This window comes from Miniopterus schreibersii (assembly GCF_964146895.1).
Source record: "Miniopterus schreibersii genome assembly, chromosome: 5".
NCBI lineage: Eukaryota > Metazoa > Chordata > Mammalia > Chiroptera > Miniopteridae > Miniopterus > Miniopterus schreibersii.
In genome coordinates, this window is record NC_138106.1 from 44,756,288 (window position 1) to 44,782,234 (window position 25,947).

General features: G+C 38.0%; 1 protein-coding gene across 3 annotated transcripts in view; it reads right to left on the bottom strand.

Moving 5' to 3' along the window:
* SENP5 (SUMO specific peptidase 5) overlaps window positions 1-25,947 on the bottom strand; it is a 29,510-nt gene extending 3,563 nt beyond the window's left edge. The window contains exons 1-7 of one of the 3 annotated variants that reach the window (XM_081137684.1): window positions 25,759-25,947; window positions 16,028-17,559; window positions 7,594-7,699; window positions 7,312-7,450; window positions 7,005-7,052; window positions 6,771-6,848; window positions 3,479-3,616 (exon numbers count right to left, since the gene is read on the bottom strand). In XM_081137684.1, coding sequence (XP_080993810.1) covers window positions 3,479-3,616; window positions 6,771-6,848; window positions 7,005-7,052; window positions 7,312-7,450; window positions 7,594-7,699; window positions 16,028-17,528 — 2,010 coding nt within the window. In that variant the 5' untranslated portion in view covers window positions 17,529-17,559; window positions 25,759-25,947. Of the gene's footprint in view, window positions 1-3,478; window positions 3,617-6,770; window positions 6,849-7,004; window positions 7,053-7,311; window positions 7,451-7,593; window positions 7,700-16,027; window positions 17,560-25,736 lie in introns of all 3 variants that reach the window. The other 2 variants (XM_081137683.1, XM_081137685.1) reach the window with 2 other exon arrangements.

A 25,947-nucleotide genomic window follows, 5' to 3' on the forward strand; every position in this document is an offset into this window, starting at 1 on the left:
CACCATTGTTTAGGCAGAGTATGCATGAATAAGTTTAAAGGTGGAACTTTATTTCAGACCTTTTACTTCATAATGTTAAGGATGACTTCGCCGACCCTCTGTACTCAGGTATGCACTTAGACTGTGGACACTGATATGTGTTGAACTTTTAATGAGATGGTCAGCCTTTTTCAGCAGTAAGTCAACCAGCTGAATTTGAGACTTAAAAATTACTGCCAGTGCTCAGCAAAGGGAAGGAACTCATGGCAGAAATCCTTAATAACTGAAACAAAATTAAAAACATTTCTGTTCTCATATTTTTGAGAACTGCAGGTAAAGTTATCATTCAATTTGTAGAGTTATAATTAAACAGAGTCAGATCCACTGCTGAAATTTCTACCAAGATGAAGCCTAATGGAGTTTGAAATTATCCCTTATGCCCTCAACCTTTTCGTGCTTTTCTCTCTCTGCATCTCTCTTCTAAGGGTGAAGTGGCCCTTGACCGGTGTGGCTCAGTTGGTTGGACATCATCTCATGCACCCAAAGGTTGCTGGTTTGATTCCTGGTCAGGGCACATGCCTGGGTTGGGGCTCAATTCCCTGTGGGGGCTGTGCATGAGGCAGCCAATAGATATTCAGCTCTCACATTGATGTTTCCCTTTCTCTTTCCCTCTCTCTCCCTCTCTAAAAATCAATAAAAATATTTAAAAATAAAATAGCCCTAGCTGGTTTGGCTAAGTGGTTAGAGCGTCAGCCTGCAGACTGAAGGATCCTGGGTTTGATTCCAGCCAAGGACACATACTTTGGTTGCAAGCTCAATCCCCAGCCCTGATCAGGTGTGTGAAGGAGGCAACCAATCAATGTGTCTCTCTCAAATCGATGTTTCTGTCTCTCTCTTTCTCTCTCTCTCCCCCTTCCATTCTCTCTGAAAAGCAATGGAAAAAGTATCCTCATGTGAGGATTAATAAAAAATAAAAAATAATTTCTCTTCCTTTAGGGCAAAGTAAAAAGGGTGAAGAGGTTACATGAATTAAATTAACCCCCTTGAAGGTAGAGTAAATGTATATATATGTGTGTATACATAAGTGTGTGTATACACACATATATATACACATACAAGTATGCATATATGTATTTTATTTCCATAAACATGTTATACTGTATCATTCCTGCAACTTGCTTTTTATTTTATTTTTTATTTATATTTTTTAAATGAAAGTATTTTTATTTTTTTAAATATATCTTTATTGATTTCAGAGAGAGGAAAGGAGAGGGGGAGAGAGAGAGAGATAGAAACATCAATGATGAGAGAGTCATTGATCAAGCCCATAACCGGGGCATGTGCCCTGACCAGGAATCAAACCCTGATCGCCTGGATCCTAGGTTGACGCTCAACCGCTGAGCCACGACCGGCCGGGCACAACTTGCTTTTTAAAATTTAGTATGTCTTAGAGATCTTTCATGTTAGAACATGGAGATGTACTATATTCTTTTTAACTGCTACGGTCAGTTTAACAGTATGACTATACTATAGTGTACATATTTAGCTAATCTGTTGGCAGAGCTAAATTTAGGTTGTTTTGATTTTTCACTATTATCAATAATGCTGCAATTAACATCCTGGTATACACCCCATCCTTGTGTGCAAATACTTATTTTTATGGAGTAGATACCAAGAAACAGAATTGGTATGCAATACTTTATAAGGTACTTAGAACTGATTAGAATTGCTATTGTTCAAGTATACATTCCACCAGAAAATATGAGAACATCTGTTTCCTTATACCCACATAAACAACTGAATACCATTAAATATTCCTTAATATAATATTATATAAATATATAATATAAAAATATATAGCATAAAAAATGGAACCATATTTGCATTTCCCATATTTCTGGTGAGGCTGAGCATCTTGCCACGTGTTTAATGGCTACATGCATTTTTCCTAAAAATTATCTTTTGTCCATTTCTATGATCCTTTTTTTTCTTGTTCACTTGTAGCAGTTTTATATATTTTCAGGACAGTAACTATCTATTATATAGGTCACAAACATTTTCTTCAAGTCTGTCCCTTGTCTTTTAACTTTATAGCATACAGAAGTTTTAAATTATGGTATGTTAAAATTTATCAATCTGTTCCTTTATGTCTTTTGCTTTTCTGGTTCTGTGTAAGAATGCCTTCCCTACTCTAAGAACATTAACATTTTCTATATTTATTCTAACTTTTACAGTTCTGTGTTTTATATTTAGGTCATTATTCTGTCTGAAATTTGTTTTTCTACATAGCATGACGTAAGGATCTGTATTTTACTTTTCCAAATAGACAGCTAATTTTCCCAGTGGCATTTACTGAATAGCCTGTCTTTTCCTAACTCTATCATATACTAAGTTCTCACATATACATGAGTTGTTTCTAGATTCTCTATGCTGTACCACCAATATACTTGTCAATTCCTAAATATAAACATAGTTTTAATTATTAAAACTTTATAATATAGCCCTGGCCACGTAGCTCAGTTGGTTAGAGTATTGTAATATGCCAAGGTTGCAGTTTCAATCCCTGGTCAGGGCACATACAAGAGTCAACCAATGAATGCATAAATAAGTGGAACAACAAATCGATATTTCTTTCTCTCTCTCTCCCCCTCTAAAATCAATAAATTTGAAAACAAACACCCACAAAACCTATGATGTAGTGTGACATCTAGTAAACCAAGTATTCCTTCCTTTACTGTTCTGCTTCGAAACTATTTTAGCTGTTCATGCACATGAATTCAGCAATATGAATTCCACGATGAGCTGATCAGGTTTATTTCAAAATCCTGATGGGAAACTAATTAGGACAGAAACTGGTATATATTAGTTTGGGGAGAACTGATCTCTTTCCAATATTGAGTGTGTCTATCTTTCCATCTAGTCAGATTTCCTTTAAATACTTTAGTTTTCTTCTCTAAAAACTTCCACATTTTTTGCTAGGGTATATTCCTGGGTAATTTATGTCTTTGTTGCCTTTGAAAATGGAATCTTTCTGTTTTCAATTACATTTTCTAACTGGTTCTTGCTAGTACAGAAAAATTAAGAAACCTACTGAATGCTTCTGCTTTATATCCCCCCATCTTGTTGAACTCTCATATTTTCCAGCTGATTCTCTTGGTTATAATTCATTCTACAGAAGTTATTTTGAAGATACGAGCAAATTTCAGCTCTAAGAGAAACCAAGGAAAATGATTTCTATCCACGTTCAAATGAAAGTGTTAAGGGAAAGGCATAATAAAATGTGATGAAATCCAAATAAGGAATGTATCTCAGAGAGGAATCCAGATTATAGATAGCCACCTGTCCCCACCTGGAGATTCCTCTGGTAGTCCTTTTCTCTGCCAACAGTTCAGAGGGGTTTTATGACAGAAATTGAACCTCAATGGTACTGTATCTAGAGCTAAGATATTATTTAATCAATCCGAAGATAAATGAAAAAATAGACATTATATTACCTTACCTCTACACAAAACTTAAAATGAATGCCTTGAGAATCATAAAATGAAATAATTCGGTCAGAGAGTGTCACAGTAATGAGAGACCAGTGAACTTCCAGGTGAATAGGAATCAACAGGAGACTCTTTTTAAATAAATCCACCTAATCAAGAAAAGAAAAAGAAATGCAGCCATCACCACAGGCTATCCAAATCAAGAATAAACAGCTGCTTCCGTTTCCTGACCTCTGACCTACCCAAAGTCATAAAACTAGGAAGTGGGGAAGCCAGAATTAGAACCCAGGTCTTAGTCTAAAGCCCATGTTGTAACTACTAAGCTATAATACACAGTAAGAAAACTGATGAGCCTTAGCCAGTTTGGCTCAGTGGTTAGAGCAATGGCCTGTGGACTAAAGGGTCCTGGGTTCGATTTTGGCCAAGAGCACGTATCTAGGTTGAAGGGTCAGCCCCCACTGGAGCCATGTGGGAGGCAACCAGTCAAAAAAAAAAAGAAAGAAACTGATGATATAGAAAGTACCATTTTCCATTTAACCTGCTAAACCTGTGCTTATCAACTGCCAAACATGACTTGGCCCCTTATTTTCTTGTGTACATATTTGACCTCGACTCAATTCTTATTTAGAAAGGAATCCTGGCATGAGAAAACAGGGCTATAAGGCTTCTATCTTTCTACAGATTCAGTATAGTAGTTAAGATTGTGGGCTCTGAAATAAGTTTGGTGGAATTCAAATTCTGGTTCTTCCACTTATAGGCCATATGACTTTGGCAATTTTCATACCTTCTTTGTACTTTAATTTCCTCAATATAAAATACAGGTAACAATAGTACCTACCTTATGAAGTCCTTAAGAGTGACAATAAATGTAAAATGCCAAGAACTGTGCTTAACACATTATATGTAGCCAATAAATCTTAGCTTTTATTACTATTACTATTTCAGGTCTCCCAGATGTCAAAATTGAGAAAAATATCCCTGATAATACTTTACATATCCTTTGCATACTAATTTACCCTTTATATCCTGTTATATCCTTTGCAATCTAGAAATATTTGCTATTCCACTCAAAATCCTAGTTGTGGATGATAAAGTAGTAGGTGTTTAATAAACATTTATAAAAGAGTTAATTTCTTTTTTTCAGGTAAAGATTATTTTAGTGATTACTTGGGTTAAAACAAATAAAAGGCTATTTTAAACTACATTAGATTCTTTTTTATTTTTTAATTTATTGGGGTGACACTGGTTAACGAAATTATATACAGGTTTCAGGTGCACAATGCCACAACATGTCATCTGTACACTGTATTGTGTTCACCACCCCAAGTCAAGTCTCCTTCTATTACCATTTATGCCCCCATGTCCTCTTCCACCTCCCCCCACAACCACATTAGATTCTTAGAAATGTTCTCAAGCCTTCTGTGCTTTCTGGTATTCAGATAATGTCCTGCTCTAGATGAATGTTCTGTTAGTCTACATGACCGTAGAGCAAAGCACTTTAGCACTTCTGCTTTTCAGTTTCTGCATCCATAAACCTGGGAGGTGGATGGAAGGAAATATTAAAAGGATTGAGAATTGGTTCTTTCCAGCTCAAAAATTCTGAGTATCTAAAACAAGGAATCATATTTAAAATTCAGTATTAAATGACGCCAAATTTATATTCTTCCCAAAAAGAAACTTTTTTAGGAGGATCCTACAGCAATGCTGTGAGCTGCCTGCGGAGAGGGTTAGCCTCTAGAAGCTGAGGGCTTCAGTCCTACCGCCACAAGGAACTGAATTCTGCCAACCTGAATGAGCTTGGAAGATGAGAATGAATCCTTGCTACTAAGACCCTGAGCAGAGGACCCAGTGAAGCCACGTCTGGATTCCTGAGCATGGGAACTGTGAGATAATAATGGAAACATCTCAGCATATGAATCTATGAAACAGGTAAATGAGAGTGGCCCTGCAGTGTTCCCCAGTTGGCCTTTTGGTTGCAGAGTGGGAAATGTATTCCATCCTAGCCAGGAGGTCTGGAGAGTGCTATGGAATGTTGTCTGAGGTTCCCAAAGCATCCCCAAATACCCTGAATTGAGTAACTATAACAAATAGAAAAGGAAGGGCAAGACATTAAGACCCTCCAGAAATTTTGTGAGCCAACCTGATTCTCCCAAACATTGAATCATACAACTTAAGAAGCTCCAAAAACTGGACCACCAAAGTTCCTGATATCCATAACACTGTGGCTGCAGAGAACCTAAACAGAACCTCTTTATAAGCTTTTAATGATTAAAAAATAAGATTTACAGAAACAGTATGGAGGTCCTTCACAATATCAAGAACAGAACTACCATACAAGTCAGCTATTCCACTTCTGGGTATGCACCCCCATGTTAATTGCAACATTATTTACAATAGCCAAGATATGGAAGCAACCTAGGTGTCCACCAATGGATGAAATGATAAAGAAGATGTGGTGTATATATAGAATGGAGTATTATTCAGCCACAGGAAAGAATAAAATCTTGCCCTTTGCAATAACCTGAATGGACATAGAGGGTATTATGATAAATGAACTAAGTCAGATGGAAAAAGACAGATACCACATGATTTCAGTTCTACATGGAATATAAAAGAAAACCCCAAACAAATCCAATCTCATAGAGACAGAGAACAGATTGATGATTACCAGATGGGAAGAGGGTTGGGGAATGGGCAACATGAGTGAAGAGGTCAACTGTGTGGTGGTGGACAGTAACTACACTTTTGGCAGTGATGACTTTGTAGTGTATACAGATGTCAAGTTATATTGTACACCTGAAATTTATATAATGTCATATACCAATTTTAACTCAATAAAAAAAGAAAGCTTTTTCTTAATTATAAAAACAATTTTTAAAATAAAAATTAGCCCTGGTGAGTGTGACTCAGTTGGTTGGAACATCACAGGTCCCATTCCTGGTCAGGGCACATACCCAGGTTGCGGGTTCGATCCCGTCAGGGTACATGTGGGAGGCAACCAATGTTTCTCTCTCATATCGATGTTTCTCACTCTCTCCCTCTCTTCTATCTTTCTAAAATCAATTAAAAATAAAATAAAAATTAGAAAATACAGATAAAAAGATACACTTCAGTGTATAGCTTTCCAGATCTTTTTCTTCTTCTTGTTAATCAATGGAAAATATCCTCGGGTGAGGATTAAAGAAAAAGGTTTAAAAGAAACTTTCACATTAAAGAGTCTATTTCATATTGGTAATAAAGTTCTTATCCTTCCACTCAAAGTGGCTTATCATCTGCATTTCAAATTTAGAATAACGAGAATACCTTTTTAGTCCATCTTTTTACTCCATTATATCCTTTGGTTACCAGCTGCCTATGAAAAAAGCTGTTGAAGAAGTGAACCTAGAAAAGACATCAAATACAAGCACCCAGATTATATTAGGCTATGCCCAAATTCAACTAAAAAAAAAAAAAAACACAGAAATTTTAAAATCCTTTACTATAAGATAGACAAAAAGGTGAAGGGAAGTTTCATCTTTAAAGTAAGTTTTCACTTACCTTGTCTGGGACTGCATCCATTATCAGCTCACCGTACATATTAATAACCTATAAAAAGCCAATATAAAACCAGCTTACTAACCCTACACAATTAAAAACATCCCACTCAGAATGAATAACATACTGATACTACTAATAGTAGTCAAACCTTTTGGATAGTGGGGTTAGTGAATGAGTCACTTCAGTAAGGAATAGAGTCCTTGATTCCAAAAGGTAATTGTGAGGCCAACCCAGAAGTTATTAATTATATTTTATTGTCCAACATCCTCTGCAACTTTTCCATGATGAGAACCTACAATACACTAACCTGGTCATTCAGCCAATTCTGACCATCCAGCGTTGCCAGATCATCCATATCCAGCATGTGCTTATTGTAGAAGACACGGAAGTTGCATTTCTGATGTCTGGCCCGATAGTTTGTTATTTCCCTATTGATAAAGGGTTTTCTGAAACAGAAAAAATTTGAAATAGAAAATTAAAAACATGAGTTCTACTTAATTTATTGCTAAGTATCTTTTTTTAATCAAGAAGAGTCATATATGCCAAGAATTTTATTTTCAAGGGCTTAACTTAAGTATCATTGACAAACCTATTAGAAAAATCTTCATTAAAGACATCTTTTAATCTTCCAAGGACATCTTTTTCACTGAGTGGGACCAAACTGCCATACTTCTTCATAACCTCATCTAGGAATCCTTAAATAAAGGAAAAAAGAAAAATTAAGATGAAAAACCATTTTTAGCAGTCATTCTCCCAATACTTAACCTATACATAATACTTAACACACATTTAACCTATATTACTACATATGTTACACTATTAAAAATATTTTAAAAGTTATGTTTTGTAAAAAATAAAATCAAATCAATAAGGCCCTCACCATTCCAATATAGAAAAATGCTCTAAGACATTATTTCACATTGGATCTCTAAGCTACTAATGCATTGCTAGAGAGGGAGTGGCTAGCTAAAACTAAAGATTGACATCATTCAGTAGCTTAACCTTGTAGTAGAATCCTATCTCCTAAAGAGTGAAATCTAAAGGGCTTAATTACCTGATTAAACGTGTCTATCAAATTTGGTAACTGAAGGAATTATCTTTTTAAAAATCACAATTAGAGGGAATTAATTGTTGAGATCGCTGTCAAAGTATCATTTGGTAAAAGTGTGTAATTTCTCATCTCATAGCAAGGGACAAAATCTAAGGCAATTTTAATATACAATTTGACAGTGTCATTATACTCTGAATAAAACTATGAATTAAGCTTAACTAGATAACAGCTGATGAATCATACTTTAAGAAGGGAAACAAAATTAAGGATGACTTCTTGACCAGAATATAGAATAGTCTTCAGATCAATTAGGTAACATATGGATTTTAATGGCTTCCACAATGATCCACTGAATACACCTAAAAAGGCCATAGGAAATAAAACCAAGACATTATTCTAAATAAATACAAAGAAGCTGAGGAAAGACTGAGAGGCTCACAAAAGTGCAGACATGACTTGTGCTATTCACTGATGCTGAATGGGGAGCGTAACAGCCTGCTAACCATCAATCTGACAGTTAAGTCTTCTAGGTTAACATGGGGAAAATGAGGACAATAGCCAATTATTTTACCCAGCTCTCTTTCTAACTTCAAGACAAGAGCAAAGGTCAAGGTACAGTAAATAGCAAAGAGTTGTTTGCTTATGCCTTGTTCTGATCTAGGCTTTAGGCATACAGAAGAGAACAAAAGGGGTCCCATGTCCCGGATTAATCAGAGTAGGAGAGATTTGGGGCTTCTAAACTAGGAATAGAGCATATATTTGCCTACAGTCTTTACTATATCATATCTTATAGTTATCTAAGCATACCCTTGTATATAATGGGAGAATGGGCCCAAAAAGAAGATAAGGAATCCCAACATCTGAGAAACTGCATTTAAGGAACAAATTTTATATAAAACTTTTAATTCCCCTAATAACAAAAGATTAAACGTTAGGCCCAACAACCTTGCGACTTCTCAAATAAGAAAGCAGGCTCATCTATAATGGGGATATGAACTCCAATTCCAAATAAGTATCATAGCAATGAGCTGTCCTTATTAACAATGTTATTTCTGATGGTAGTATTTTGGAGGGTTTTAAGTTGTTATATTTTCCCCCTCTTATCTGTATTTCTTTTTCACTTTCAGATGATAAATATGGATTCCTAATGCATAAAAAGGCCCCACCTGAATTTTCGAGGAGAACCCTATATGACAATGTCTCACTGATGCACACCATTAACTCACTGGGACCATAAGCCAAGCACTAGCATATCTCACTTCATCCTTGTAAACACCCTGTTAGATAGCATCCCTACTTTACAAATGGAGACAGGAAACTTTGGGAGGTTAAGTAACTTTCTCAAGGACCATTAACTAGCATACGTCAGAACTAAGACTCTGATTGCAGGTCACCCGACCACAGAAACTGAGCAGTTAGCTCTTATGCTATGCTACCTTCAAAGCATGAAATACTACCACCTTTTCTCTACAACTTGGTTGTTCACTTCACCTTTCCCTTTTAACACTTGTGGAACAAGAATTACCCAGAAAACAGGCTGAAAATGAGAGTTAGCTCTGGCCGGTTTGGCTAAGTGATTACAGTGTGATTACACTGTCAGTCCATGGACTGAATGGTCCCGGGTTCAATTCCGGCCAAGGGCACATAACTCAGCTGCAGGCTCTTCGGGGCCCTGGTTGGGACGCGTGCGGGACGCAATCAATCAGTGTGTCTCTCCCTCACGGATGTTTCTCTCTCTTTCTCTTTCTCTCCCTTCCACTCTCTCTGGAAAGCAATGGAAAAAATATCCTTGGGTAAGGATTTATTTTTTAAAAAAGAGAGAGTTAAGTCCATTATTCTTTTTGTTTAAGGACATTTTTAAAAATGATTTTTTATTGATTTTTGGAGAGGAAGGGAGAGAAACAATATGAGAGTGAAACATCAATCAGCTGCCTCCTGCATGCCCCCTACCCGGGATTGAGCCCAAACCCGGGCACATGCCCTGACTGGGAATGGGACTAGCAACCTTTTGGGTACAAGCGGATGCTCCAACCAACTGAGCCACATTGGCCAGGGCCCATTATTCTTTACCCACTTGCTATCACCAAATTAATGGACCAAAAAAGAAAGTGCATTTGGAATACAATTTCTTTTACTTCAAAAGTACTTAAATTTCCATGTGACCAAGAAACAGGATAAAATGTTAGGAAAAAACAAGATAATAGCCTTGGCTCATGTTGCTCAGTGGTTAGAGTGTTGGCCCGTGTACCAGAGGGTCGTGAGTTTGGTTCCCAGTCAAGGGCACATACCTCGGTTGCAAGTTCGGTCCCTGGCCCTGGGTGGGCACCCAATTGATGTCTCTCTCTTGAGTCAATGTTTCTCTCTCTCTCTCTCTCTCTCTCCCCTCCCCACCCTCCTCTTCCCTCCCGCCCTTCCACTCTCTCGAAAAATCAATGGAAAAATATCCTCGGGTGAGGATTAACAAAAAATAAAAATAACAAAAAACTACAGTTCAAATTATAGTCCACCCTGAGAGTACAAAAGGTAACAATATAAAAAATAAAACCTAAGGTGTTATTTTAGAAGTTAAATTACTTATCATGGTGGACAGTTTTTTCTTGAAACAACATCCCATCCTAAAAGTGGAATAAGGTTCATTGTGTTGTGCACATAAGAAATGCAACCACTTGGTTCCCCAACAAAATACAATACACACGCCAGAAATAAAAAATAAGGAAGGCACTGATGTATTGTAGAACTGTATGCCTAAAACCTATATAATTTTATTAACCAATGTCACCCCATTAAATTCAATAAATAAATAAGAATGGCATGAAATATAAGGATAAACAAGGATTGTGCAAAATCTAAGTCAAAAGCATTATAAAATTCTATTAAGGGACACACAGAACTGGCAACATGGAATGGAATAATTCTTTGTTTTTAGACAGGAAAATACAAATATTGTAATGAACACAATTTTCCCTAAATCTATAAATGTAATACAATACCAATGAAAAGTCATGGTTTGCTTTTTAATTGAAAAAGCAAATCCAAAATTCATCTTGGGACAAAAATGTAAGAAATTCCTAGAATTTTTTGAAAAGGATTAAAAGGGAGCATCGAATAAGGGGCAAGAGAAAAAAAAGAGGCCTAGTTCCATCAAATTCTAAAACTACAGTAATTAAAGCATAATAGTGCTAGCATAGGAAACAGACCCGATGGCAGGGCACCTCTCATGACCCTGGGGAAAAGATGACTCAATCAATAAATGGTATTAGAACTAGTGACTAAATCTTTTATTCACAGTCGGAATTCATTTGGGTGTAAAGAATGAGGTAGGGATCCATCTTTACTTTTTTCCAAATGGCTAACTGTAAAAATAACACATTAATGGTCTAGAAGAAAATAGGATTGAACATTTTTATACAACTGAAACAGGAAGCAGCTTTAATTTTAAGGGTTTTTTCTTAATATATGACCATAAACATTTAAAAATAAAGTGGAAGTTACTCTTTAATTCCTTTAGAACTTTTATGCCCTTATGAATAGGTATTTCTTTTTTTCTTTTTAAAAAAATATATCTTTATCGATTTCGGAGAGGAAGGGAGAGGGAGAGAAAGAGACAGAAACATCAATGATGAGAGAGTCGTCATTGATCGGCTGCCTCCTGCACACCCTTGACTGGGGATTGAGGCCACAACCTGGGCATGTGCCCTGACCAGGAATCGAACCCCAATCGCCTGGATCCTAGGTTGACACTCAACCGCTGAGCCACGCCCGGCTAGCCTGAACATGTTTTTCTTAAACATGTAAGTAGCACACTATATTTACTCTTCTTGAAGCTGCTTTTTCCCCCATTCAATACATCATCCTATTTTTTTTACCTAAGTCAATTCAAAACAACTTAGTAGCCCATTAAACAATTCCCTACTATGACCATTTAAGTTGTTAACTTTTAGCTCTCTAAATAATGTCCCATATACAACCTTTGACATATCTTTGTTCTACTGTTTCCCCAGAACACACTAAAAGTCAAATTTCTGGGTCAAAGGACATGCATATCTAAAACTTCTAATTTTCACTTATGAGTTTTGTTATATACATATAATGTTTATGAAGTCAAACTGGTATATTTTATTGCTTGAGTTTCCTATCATGCTTGATTATTAAAATGGTCTCTTATATTTGTTTAACAGCTTTATTGAACTATATGATTCACATACCACAAAACTTAACCTCATTTAGTGATTTCGAATATTCAGAGTTGTGCAACTATTACCACTACCTAATTCCAGAACATTTGCTTTACCCTACAAAGAAACTTTGTATTTGTTAGAGGTCACTCCTCATTCCTCTCTCCCCTCCAGCCCCTGGCAACCATTAATCTACTTTATATCTCAACATATTTGCCTAGTCTGGACATGTCAAATCAATAGAATCCTACAGTATGTAGCCTTTTTGTGTCTGGCATTTTTCACTTGGCATATTTTCAAGGTTCATCCACACTGAAACACCTATCAGTATTCCATTTCTTTTTATGGCACAATAATCCATTGTATAGATATACCAAATCCTATTTATCCATTCATCAGTTCATAAACATTTCAGTTGTTTCCACTTTTTGGCTATTATGAATAATGATGCTATGAACATATGTGTACCAGTTTTTGTGTCTACTTGTTTCTAATTAGTTAAATTTTTAATTCATTTAGAATGCTGTGGCATAGGAATATTTGTTTCCTTCCAAAACTAAGCTGAGTACAGAATCTTAGATTTTCATATCCTCCCTTAAGTCTTTTTTTTTTTTTAATGGTTGCAATGTTTTGCTTTTGAAAATACTGAGTACATCACAGCTATTTTATTTATTTTTTAAAATCTGTTTTTATTGACTTTTATTTTTTTTTAGAGAGAGGAAAGGAGAGGGAACATCAATGAGAAACATCAACATCAATTAGCTGCCTTTTGCATGCCCCCTACTGGAGATTGAGCTTGAAATCAGGGCATGTACTGTGACCAGGAATCTAACCAGTGACCTCTTGGTGCATGGGTTGACACTCAACCACTGAGCGACACCAGCCAGGCGTCCCTCAAGTCTTTTAAAAATATCTTATACAAGCAAAACTCAGTATTAATTTTTTTCAGCAAGTCACAACTGTCATTGCAAAGCATCCAACCTGGTTTTGAAGGGAGTAACTTTTTACACTCATATTTCATTAGTTTATGCAATATTTAACAAAATTATGAAACACAGTAAGTAAACTGAAATAAGTACAACTGGCTCTTGATAAATATATAAATCCACTGCAACAAGCGGTGTTACAAGTATTGGAGCAGGGGGGCTGGGAAATGTCCTCTCTCCCCATCAATCTCATTGTTAGAGTATCAATGCTGTATGCCAATTATATCTCAATAAAACGGGGGAAAAGAATTTCAGCTTGAGAGCAAATATCCTCCTTGCTGATATTGGCATAGGCAGGGAGAGATGCTTTTAAGATTCCCCTACTCAGTCTTTTACCATGGGTCTCCCTTTCCTCTCCACCTCCAGAAATGGGACTCACTCAGTGTTGCATCATTTTCCTGCACTACTCTTCCTTCTGCCACGGGGGTTACCCTCTAGACCTTCCCTCTACTTTCTGCCTTTTGGGAGTTTCTCAGTTTCTGATTCACCAAAACTCTCCTCCTAGTTTTCAGTATGGAGATACACATGTGTTTTTAATATACTTTTCATGCATTACATTACAGGTCACTAATGTGAATAAATGTCAATTCTGTAAAAATTCCTACTTCCTCACGTCATGCTAGAGTTTTACTATTAGCCATATTCAATTTATCAATTGTTTTTTGGAAGTGCTACATCTATATGTATAAGTTAACTTGGTATTTGTGGGTAAATGTTAACTATTTCAGGTTTATGTATCATGGTTCTGTTAACCTCATAGTAGGGAAATTTGTCTTTCCCTCTTCTAGGACAGTATAAACAACAGAAATGGGTTTTTTAAAGATTTGCTAAAACTCTATACTTTGTGTTTTTTGGTGTGTTTGGGGTGGGGGGACTTTTTATACATACTTAATGGTTGGGCAAAGTGTTCAGAATTGTTTAAACCACCAAAAAGTAACTCTCCTAACTCCTCAGAAAAAGCCATCCATAACAATTTGATGTATCTGTCCAGATATGTCTTATACAAATATATGTGGAATATATACATATACTCCTCTTACATATGTGCATATGTATCATTTAATAAAATGGCATCATTCTGTTTTACAACTTGCTTTTTTCACTTTATATAAACAGCTTTCAGTATCAAATTTATTCCTTAACAGCTTCATAGTATACTATTGCTTAGAGGTGCCACAATTCATACTTCCATAGAAACAGCTGTTTTGGCTGTCTTAAGTAATGTCCCTGTACAAATATATTTGTACTCCTTTTTTTTAATCCTCACTGAGGATATTTTTCCACTGCTTTTCAGAGAGAGTGGAAGGGAGAGAGACAGAGAGAGAAACATCGATATAAAGAGACACATCAATTGGTTGCTTCCTGCACATGCCCTGACCAGGGCTGGAGCCTGCAACCAACTTAGGTACCCTTGGCTGGAATTGAACCCAGGACCCTTCAGTCCATGGGCGAAAGCTCTAACCACTGAGCCAAACTGGCCAGGGTTATTTGTACTCTTTTATATCTTAAATTGCAAGAAGGAGAATGGGTCAAAAATTGAAAATACCATAATGTCTTTCAAAAATGTTTATGCCAACTTACTTCATGGGGTAGATTTTAACAATCAGACTTTAGCCTAGGCGGGCGTGGCTCAGCGGTTGAGCATCGACCTAGAATCCAGGCAATCGGGGTTCGATTCCTGGTCAGGGCACATGCCCGGGTTGTGGGCTCAATCAATGACTCTCATCATTGATGTTTCTATCTCTCTCTCCCTCTCCTTTCCTCTCTCTGAAATCAATAAAGATATATTTAAAAAAAACAAGTAGACTTTAAAAACATGACATAATAACTTGAAGCCATAAAGTAAAGACAGATAAATTTTACTATGAAAGAACGGAAAATTTCTGTTAAGCAAAAATATCATATACAAAGTCAAGGATTTTATCTTTTGGGAGAGGAAAACTTAAACACTTATAGTATTTATAATTAAAATTGAATTTAACATCTTTAAAATTAGAATGATGCTAAGGTCTATGAAGGCAGGAACCTTTATAGAATGTTTTGTGTTACATCCTGAGAACTATCACACTGCCTGGTACATAGGAGCTTCTTGTATATTAAATAAATAAAATATAAATAACCCAAAAGAAAAATAAGCAAGGGAAAATTATATACAAACAAAAAATGGCCAACAAATATAGAAAAAAAATGTTCAAACTTTAAACTCAAAAACGCAAATTATGATTTGGGGTGGTGAACACACAATACAATATACAGGTGATGTATTACAGAATTGTACCCCTGAAGCCTATATAATTTTATTAAGCAATGTCACCCCCAATAAATTCATTAAATTTAAGACTTTTTCAATAAAAAATGAAAAAAACCTGAAAATTAAAAAGAAAAAGCAAATTAAAGCGAAAAAATCTCATGATCTGTAAGACTGACAAAGTTTAACAAGTGTAAACTGGTTCAACTTTTTGGAGGATAATTTAACAACAATTCTCCTAAAATTTTAAGTGTGAGTATTCTTCCACCATCAATTCTACTACTAAGAATTTACCTTACAGAAACAATTGCAAAAGTATAAAGTAGTAGTTTCATTGCACTGTTGTTTATAGAACAACTGGAAGTAACACAAGTGTCCATTAATCAAGGATTAAATAAACTATGGGACATCTATATAACACAGCAATATAAAAGACTTCAAGAAGAAAGTCTAATTGCTTAAAGGGAAACCAATGTGTGGAAGGGAAAAAGACTCTCCTAGAAAGGAGAATGGACAGCAAGTGTGGGCTGGAGGTTGGGGGAGAATAAAGGAATAGTTCATACCAGAAAGGCAGATTGACAGCTGCTCATCATCCACTGCAGATGCTTTTTGACTGTTCTTCCCACCTCCCACTTGATTTTCTAGTGTGAGTCCACTACCCGTCAGAGGAGCCTCCAGTGGACTTTTACAGTAAGGGTGGTCCAGCAACTTAGAACTAAGAATGTTCTGCCTACGAGATCCATCCTCATCCATCTGGCATGAGCTCTCTTTCTGAACAGTCTCTTCAGACACAGGCCCATCCACACTATTTACAGATTGATCTGCCCCAGACACTGACAATTTTACTGTGTCATCATTGACAGTACTTGTTCCATTTTCCTGACCCAGAGTCATAGTTTCTCTTTCGGTTTCTGAGATAAACACGTTACTAGAATGGTCTGGTAAGGGGATGTCATGAATCAGCTCTGTAAACTCCCACTTAGGAGAGGAAGAGGGTGACTGGTCCCAGGTGTATGTGGCACTGCCATTCTGTTGGTCACGGAATGCTTCATCTAAACTAAGCTCCTTGCCCAAGAAAGGGCTTCCTTTAGTGCAGCCATCAGCCATATGAGAGTTGTTTCCCTTCACCACAGCACTGCTGTCCATATCTGGGAAGTGCGGTTGATGCTGACAAGAAGGGTCTTTAAGTTCTGGGGAAGGGAATGGGCTGCAACTGCCACCCTCACCGTTCTCCCTAAGAGTCTCTTGGTGGTCCCCAGTGACCTGCACCCAGCTTTGCTGGGCTTTTTTTAGCTTGCAAACTTTGCTTTTTGTTCTGAAGTGCTGGGATCTGAGAATCCTGTACCGAAATCTAATCATGGATAATTTCTCATACATCATAAGAGGAGATGCTTTTATTCTTCTATGTTGGTTAAGCTGGAACTTTTTTGGAGTCAGGGCTCCCCCATTCCTGTGGTGCTCCAGCCCTTGGTAGCAGCCATAACAAAAGCGCTTTCTCTTATGGTTGCTCAAGGTGACCACAACTGCACCACCCTCACCTGAACTTGGGCTGTCCCCATTGAACTTCATGGGAAAGTCAGAAGCTTGCAACTCCGTCCTAGGTCTGTGACCAATGGCCTGACCTAAAACACTGTTTTCTGGTAAGTCAGCAACTGCCTGCAAGAGACTTTTCTCTCCACGATACTCATGGTCAGAATTCTTTGCTGACAGCAACTTTTCTGCTTGGAGTTTCAGGAGAGTCCTTGAGGAAATTAAGTGTTTAGTGCTTTTTCTTTTCACTTTAGAGGACAAAGTACTAACACTTTCAGCAGCCACATTCGACTTTGTCTTAGCAAAACGGGGTTCATCCTGGATCCACGTTTTCTGGATTTGAAGGGCCTTCTTTCTACACTGCAAATGCCTCAACTGCCTGCTCCAAGTAATTGGCCTTCCCAACTTTACTTTCAGAATGCACAAGTGCCGGTGAAAGTAGAACTTCTTAAAGCCTCCAAATCCAGTATTCCATTTCTCAGAAAAGGCTAAGTGGATTCCTTTCCTCCATAGAATTTTCCTCTGTTTTTTCATTTTTCTGATGCATAATGAGATCTGGAGGTAGCTGTAAAGAAGAGAAAGAAAAGTTACATTTCTACCCAAAAATTAGGCCATAAAGAGCCCTGCTGCCAGGGATCCCAGTGGTTAGAGCATCATCCAGCTACACAAAGGTTGCAGGTTCAATCCCTGGTCAGGATACATATAAGAATCAGCCAACGAGTGCATGAATAGGTGGAACAACAAAATGATGTTTCTCTCTCTCTTTCCCTTCTCTATCTAGGGCTCTAAAAAAATCAATTAAAAAAATTAGGTCATAAAGTTATATTCACAGAAATATAAGTTAGAAAACTGAAAAAGAGAGCACATGAAATTCAACTTAGATTATCAGATATAATGAAATTCTACCTGATCAAGGAATTCCCCACAATGAAAGTTGAGGAGAAAGTAATGAGTATTCTAACATGATCCTGTTTGCTATACCTGCTTATGATAAAATAAGTTTCAAGGATCATTTCCTGCCCGGCCAGTGTGGCTCAGTGGATTGAGCGTCGGGTAAGTGCTCCCACACAACTCTCCACCTCCATCTGAGGACTGAGTGACTCTCAGACTAGAAGTCCCATGGCAGCTTGGAGAAAACAAGTTTGATCCCCAGTAGGCGGTGTGCAGGAGGTGGCTGATGTATGTTTCTCTCTCACCGATGTTTCTGTCTCTCCCTCTCTCTCTCTAGCGGAAAAAAAAAACCATTTCCCAATATGCAGTTTTTAATGGAACAGATAAGGGCAGGGAGTCACAAGAGTTAGAACAGAACTTATTTCTAAGTGTTGACCCTGCTTCTCATTTGCTAAGTGACTTTAAGCAAGTCACCCAAATTCTGTGTTCTCACTTGTAAAATGAAGAATGGAAGGGAGAGGGGACCAGATACCATTCAAGATTGATTCCATGTCAAAACAATTTTTTCCATGTAGCAAATTTTTGAAAGGGAAGGTACTTTTGCTTTATATAGTCATCCACAGGCAGTATTCAATAAATGCATATGCAATATCAGTATCTCAAGAGTAATACCAGCCTCCTCTTTGTCAGTCCATCAATGACTTTCTGAATGACTATGTGGGGACAGGACTGTATCAAGTGCTCTTACCCAGTTATGCTCTCAAAATAAATATAAGAAAAAAGAGCCAATGCAGCAACAACTTACAGGAAATGGTGGATGAAAATAATAGTCAAAACCAAGTATGACACCCCTTAGATTTAATAAGATCCAATATTATAGAAGGCTCTCTAGCTAGAAAGAAAGGCACCAACCACTTCACATGGAGTAGAGGAAATACTAGACTATGAATCAGAAAACCAGTTTTCTAAAATCAGCTTGCTAATAACTTACTAAGAAAAGTTGTATTCCATTCTGTGCATCAGTTTTCTCTGGGGGGGAAAAATGGGGGTGGGGACTGAACACGTATGTACCTCAGTTCCCTCTCTAAATCCCATTAAGATGACAAAAATGGATTTTTTAAAAGGCAAAACCACTCAAGGACAAAGATAATGAAAAAGGAGATAAGAGCAATACAATTTTTGAAAGAAGCAAGCAGATGAATTAATGTTAACAGACTTAGCAGGCCAAAAGAGCAGAAACCAAGCCAGTAGTAGGGGAAGCCAAGAAGCAAGATACAGGACCTCAGAAAGGCTTAAGAATTGGAAGCAATAATACCTATGCAGGCCAGGGTATGAGAGGAGTGGGAAAAGGAAGAACTGGTTCAAAGTCTGAATAAAAAAACAGACTCTAAGATCCCTTCTCCTACCCTGGCAGATAACCAAAGTTTCACTTTCTGGGAAGGACGACCCATAATAGTTAGGCACACCACGCATAACTGAGGGCAGGAGTACCATAAGAGGATATTAAATAGGCTTACATAGTGAATTCCCTCCCTAACATTTTTTGCCACTCAGTTCCCAGAAAGGTTTACATCCCCAACAGTATAAACCTTCTTCTCAGGGGAGAAAGGATCATTCAAAGATAAAAGATCAACAGATACTGATATTTTTGGGATGCCTCAACTAAATAGGCCTAAACAATTACTCTACAGTGTACCCCAAAGTTTAAGAAGCAATGAGAACCCAAGCCCCCCCCAACACCACACAGCAAGTAATTGGCCCTCCCCTACGCAAGATTAGTTTATCCTTCAGAAAGGGTAAAATATAAGCTATACTAATGGGGATCCCTGGCATAATTTGAAAATGGAATTATATATTGAAAATAAGACACACACACCCCCAACACATTCCTACTCATCTCCCAGACCCTGGGTAGTCTGTCTTATCCATCCAAGCAGGAGATTGGAAGACTTTCTCTAGAGAATCTGATTAGTCCACAAGAAAATACATATAAACAGATATCCCCCCCAAAATGGCCAAGCATAGCCCACAGTGCACCCCAAAGTTGACAAGTCCCATCACATGTTCAGAATTTCCAAGCAACTTCTTAGTGGTGTTTCTTCAAAATGACAGGATAACCAAGAATCGCCAAACTTTTCTAGTAGACCAAACAGATAAAAGCAAAAACTTATATAGAAAAGTCAACTTTAAAAAACTAAGGGGGAGGGAAGGTGAGTTATTCATTGTTTAATGGTTGTAGACTTCAGTTTAGGAAGATGAAAAAGGTTCATCAATGGTGGTGATGGTTGCACAACAATGTGGTTTGTTAATCCTCACAAAAGGATATTTTTTCCATTGATTTTTAGAGAGTGGAAAGGAAGGAGGAAGGGGAGAAGAAAGAGGCATTGATGTGAGACAAGCACATCAATTGGTTGCTCCTGCACCTGATGCCACTGAACTGTAAACCTAACAATGATTGAAACGGTAAATTTTGTTATGTATATTTTACTACAATGAAAAAAAAACTAACACAGTCCTCAAAGAAGTAAAAGAAAATCTACTAAGACCCAGAGGAAGGCTCATGTTCCATTTACCCCTTTTGCTGTGTCTGATTAGTGGGGTCTGGCTTACAGGTTGCTAGGGCAAGCAGAGCCTGATGGCGTGGCAGATAGGTTTCAGGAGCAGTCACCGTTCATTGTAGTACACCACTGGCTAAACCTTTTACTCTTAAGTGAATCTACCTCCCTCCCGAAGACTCAGTAAAACAGTGACTGTTCAAAAAAAGAAAAAAAGAATAGAATGTTAATTTACTTATTTTTTACAGGCACAGAACTTGTAATTTTTACTTGGGTAGGATTTTTTTTTTAAAAGAACAATCAGCCCTGGCTGGTGTGGCTCAATAGTTAGAGCATGGGTTCCACACACCAAAGGGTCACAGGTTCGATTCCAGGTCACGGCACATGCCCAGGTTGCAGCTCAAACCCCATTAGGAGGCGTGCAGGAGGCAGCTGATGTTTTCACTCTCACACTGATGTTTCTCTCTCTCCCCCTCTCCCTTCCACTCTCTGTAAGAATCAATAAATATATATATATATTTTTTAAAGATGAGAATAAAGAATTTCTTAGCCCTGGCTGGGTAGCTCAATTGGTTAGAGCACCATCCCAATACACTAAGGTTTCAGGTTCGATCTCCCATCAGGGCACATACAAGAAGCAACCAATGAATGCATAAATAAGTGAAACAACAGACTGATGTTTCTCTTTCTTTCTCTTTCTAAAATCAATAAATAAATTTTTAAAAAATTTTCCTTAAACTACTTTTTAAAGATATAATTTACATACATAGATCTTAAGGGTTTGCTTTGTTGTTTGGTGTGTTTTTATTTAAAGCATATGCATACAAAATGAAAGAGAGGACAACAGAACCTTTTGGAAGTTGGAATGTAGATTGACTTAAAGACCTAAGACGGTTAAATCTCAAGCTGCAATGAGGAAAGCAATCCAATTTCTATACAACAGTGCCTCAAAACAGGTAAGGAATGGCGGCAGCAGGTTCTATAAGAGGGGTTTGGTAAATACGGTGCTAAAAACAAGAGGATTGGTCACATCCTACTTCCCACAAACCAGCCTACTACCCCTCAGCCATCTTTGCAGAAGCTTGGAGAATTATTTTCCAGATTAAAACAGTGCTGTGCAATAAAACTCCACAATGACAGAACTATCCTACATCTGCCCTGTCCAATATGGTAGCTGGACATACAGTTATTAACTACTGGAAATGTGTCTAGTGCCACTGAGGAACTAAAATAAGTGGAACAACAGATTCATCTTTAATTTTATTTAATTTCAATTATTTAAGTTGCTACATATGGCCAGTGGTTACCATATTAGACACTGCAGTTCTAAAGGTAAAACAAAGGATTCCTGGACTTTTCTGGAAAACATCTATTACAGTTGTGACTGAGGGTACCATAACAGAGTTAAAATGAATGTAAGTGAGGGCTTACATACTGAATGCTAAGACTTCTACTCTTTTCCCCAATTTAGCTAACAGATTGCTGGCAGCCCAATTTATAAGCTCTAAGCTAGAGATTTGAAGATTCTTCCTTGGGGAATCTAACTAGCTCAAAGGAAAAGACAACAATACTGCTATTGAAGGTTCTCTAATAAAAGACTCCAGCAAGTGCACCCTAAAACTTACAAATCCCAAGCATGCACTCAGAGCATATGTAATTAAAAGCAACCTCTCCATAAGGTCCCTTTACATTTCTGAGCCTGTATTCTCAGCCATGTTTTGTGTGTTCATGTTCACCAAATATCAACATTCCTTAATAGATAAAACACATACACAAGGAAAAACAGAAGTGAGCTTTCAACTCTTACTAGGTACTCAATGACCCTAGGACAGCTCAAATTCTGAATCTTTAAGGGGCCCAATATTTGGTTAAAAATTTGAAGGGAAGCCACTGGACAGGTTAACTCAAGCATTACTACAAAAAAGTTATTTCTCCTAGAGGTAAAAAGACAGTGATGAGAATAGCTGTTGTGTAGTAAATAAACAGGAGTGGGGTTACCTACCTCAGAAAATGAGGCAGAATAAATGGTTTGTAGTACGAAACAACACTGAAAACAAAACAAATATTTCCCATTGGTATCAGAGGGCATTAATGAATCATAAAAAAAGATCAAGACAGAATTAGAGAATTGTACATTTATGGTACCTATTGATGATACTTTCTTCACATTCAGCCACCAGATATAATGTGGATTAAGTATCCAATTTTGGTCTCAAGTCCTTACAGACACAGAAGACTACCTCCAGGACCAGTAAAAAGTAGCCTTCTAAACATTTTTCACTAGGTCTTCGGGTTGTTACAACACTACCCCTGCCTTTGTTCCTATGTTAAATCTTTCCTATCCGTTTTTAAATTTTTTTATTCCATCACCATTTATCCCCTCTATGCCCTCTTCCACCTCCATCCACTCCCTCCTCCTCTTTAATATCAGTTTAGATTAAAATTGTGATCCTGGGTTCATGTCTATCATTTCTAAATACCTCTACTTGAAAATTTTGCTCTGTCAGAATCTGAAATTCAACAATTTCTAAAACTTCAGAATTAAAATATTTCAAACTTGGTTTTTTATTTGAGTCTCACATCATATGTTTCTCTAGACTCTGAATTCATAGACTACATATCTGTTAACATGGCTTTTTTAATCAGCAAATTTAGAATGTTCTTTGTCATCTGGTTGTAGGAAATTAACATGCTATAGACTGGATCATTTTTAGAAAGAAAATAATTCAGCATCTTCCTTTAGAGGATTTGTGATGTAGGTAGGGTTCATTTCTGGCTCTACTAACATAGAATAGGAATTACTGGAGCAAATTTGAGGGTGAATGTATTTCCCTAAAGAGAATGTTCAACTCTTTAAAATATTACCCCCCCCCCCAATAAAAGTCATGAGGTTTTCACTATAACAGGTAAGAAAAGTACACATGAGGCACTTACCACCTCATCAGCTGATGCTTTCTAGGCATCTACCAAATTCTTTAAATCAGTGGTATAGTACAATTTAACCAAGAAAAGTGACTAAAAATTCAAGGACAAGCTTAAAGCAAATACTGAAAGCCTTTAATTAAATCAGGTGTTTATAAGACAATATAGAGCTCAGTTCTCAAACTGAGTTCCATAGGAAGCTGGCTAGTGATACAAAGTTAAGTGGTCATGCATACCAGAATGGGGGGGGGGGAGTCTCTATTAGCGCACTGGGTTTACCATAAGCTGATACAAAAACTAAATATTCTTAAATTGGAATTTTTCCATGGTTTATGGAGGCTTGTCACAAAAGCCTACTAAAAAATTTTATTTATAAAGTGATATAATCTTTATATTATTCTGCCAAAAAACAAACCTAAACATTTAGTAAGAAATTTTACTGTAAAATCTACTTTCATCAGAGTATTAAGGAGTCTAACTGCACAGAAAGCTATGAAAACAATTATACATACTGACTTAAGGAACTTGTTTTTAAGTTCTGGGCTCAAGACACTACAAAACCTGAAATAGTACTATTCATTCAACTGAGGTCATTTGTTAAGGAAAGGAAGAGAAAGAGGAAAATATTAAGAAGGCAACAAATTATTTGGGCATGACATCTTTGAGTCTGTTTATAAACTAAAATGTGACACCTGATCTACATCTGTGTTTTCAACCCATGAGTCACCTGAGCAGCTTTTTAAAACCCACAAATACCTAGGCCCCTCTTCAGAGCCACTGAGGTAGTATCCAGGCATCTAGGGATTGGTTTTATTTCCCAGACTGCTTCTGATGCCCAGCCAGGTTTTGGAACCACTGGATTGATGACCCTCAAGGTCTCCTTCTTGTCCATGACTTAAAATTCCAAATTGATAACTCTGTGTCAAAAGAACTGAAGATTGCACTTCATTACGTACTACACAGCAGCCATCATCACATTCCACCAGTAAAAAAAAGCATCCTTAATTTGTCTGAACAAGCAATTACAGTAACGGGATACTCAAGTCACTGACTGGATCTCCCACCCCTCCTCCCCAAACACTTCTCTAACTTAGAGTCTATTAAATTTCACAGTAGTGAATGTTCTTCTCTCTCCAATACAGAAAAAGGAATCTCCTCAGACTGACTGAGAATTATAATGCCCAGTCACTCAAAAGATTCAAATTCCTGTATTTATTTTCTGTACATTTTCAATTAACATGAAATGTTTTAGAGGCATAGTGAGGGGTTCTCAGAAATATGTGCAAAGAATTCCTCCTAAATGAAACTTCTTCCAGCTTTTCTCCCAGAAAGGGTAAAGTTATTTTGAGTAGGGAACAAAATTGGTTTGAGTCATTCTTCATATACAAATAATGTTTTATCAATAAGCATGAGACATCTGGGTGATTAGGGGACACGGATTTCTTCCTAATGCTGGCCAACCCAAAGCAGAGATTGCAGTTAGATTCCAACCATACAAGATCCTGTATCTTCTCTGGCACCCCTTTCAATACTAAGCTTAGTTATTCTAGACAAAAGGCACAATTAGCAACCTACCATTAAGTGTCCCGGATATTCTTAAACCGAGTTTAACTAGATTCCCCAAACATTTCATGCTTAATTTAACGTTCTGCTTTCTTCATTTCGTTTAATTCTCCCATAGGTATAAGAAAGCTCCACTTTACGTGCAGTGAAAACTGTCGAAGTGCCCAGCACCGAATTAAAACCAATGCCAAATGGCAGGCTAGGATTTCAACTCAGCTCTTCTGACTGTCCAGAACGCTTCCCGCATCCTCTTCCGCATCCCTCCTCTCCCAACAGCGTGGCCGCACCGTGGAACGGGGGCTGATACTGCCTAGCAGAGACAGAATAGAAAATCAAGTTCCCACCGCCCTAATGTCCAATTGTGCCATACCCGTTCACTAGAACAGGGTCCCAGGAGTGGGGGGCGTAAAAACCAAAGGCAGGCAGGAAGGAGAACTGTCCGAACAAATAAAAACCCTTGACTTCCAAGACGGCAGGGGTTGGAGGTCCTCTAACAGCAATCCTTCCTCTCAACGCTTTCCCCAGCTTCAGTAGAAGCAGCCGGGGGGGCGCTAGTTACCTCTGCTTCAGCGTCGAACAGCTCGAACTGGAAAGAAACAGGGAAGGACAGCGGTCCCTGAGGACGAGCTCCCTCCCCGCCCCTAGAAAGGTTCAGAAGCGGCCCCGGGAGAAATCCGCTGCCTCCGTGGCTGACGTGGGAGGAGGGCAGCGCTCGAGGCCTCCAGGCCGGGACGCTGAGCTGGCGCGCACTGGGGCGGCAATGGCCAGGCGGCTGTCATTCGGCCGAACTGACGCCCCGGCTCTCGCTTACCTCCGTCCCTCACAGCCCTCACCTGCCCCTCCGCGGGCCCAGATGCAGCGGCAGCTCCCCCTGCGGCCCCGCCCTCGCCAGCTCTAGGAAAAGCCCGTCAGCGAGGTGTCCGGCCTGCTCCCAGCGCCTCCGGCCGCTGAGCTTCCTTTGGAGCCGCCGCTAGTGCCGGCGCTCACTTTTCTCGTCACCTCCTCCCGTGCCCTTCCGCCTC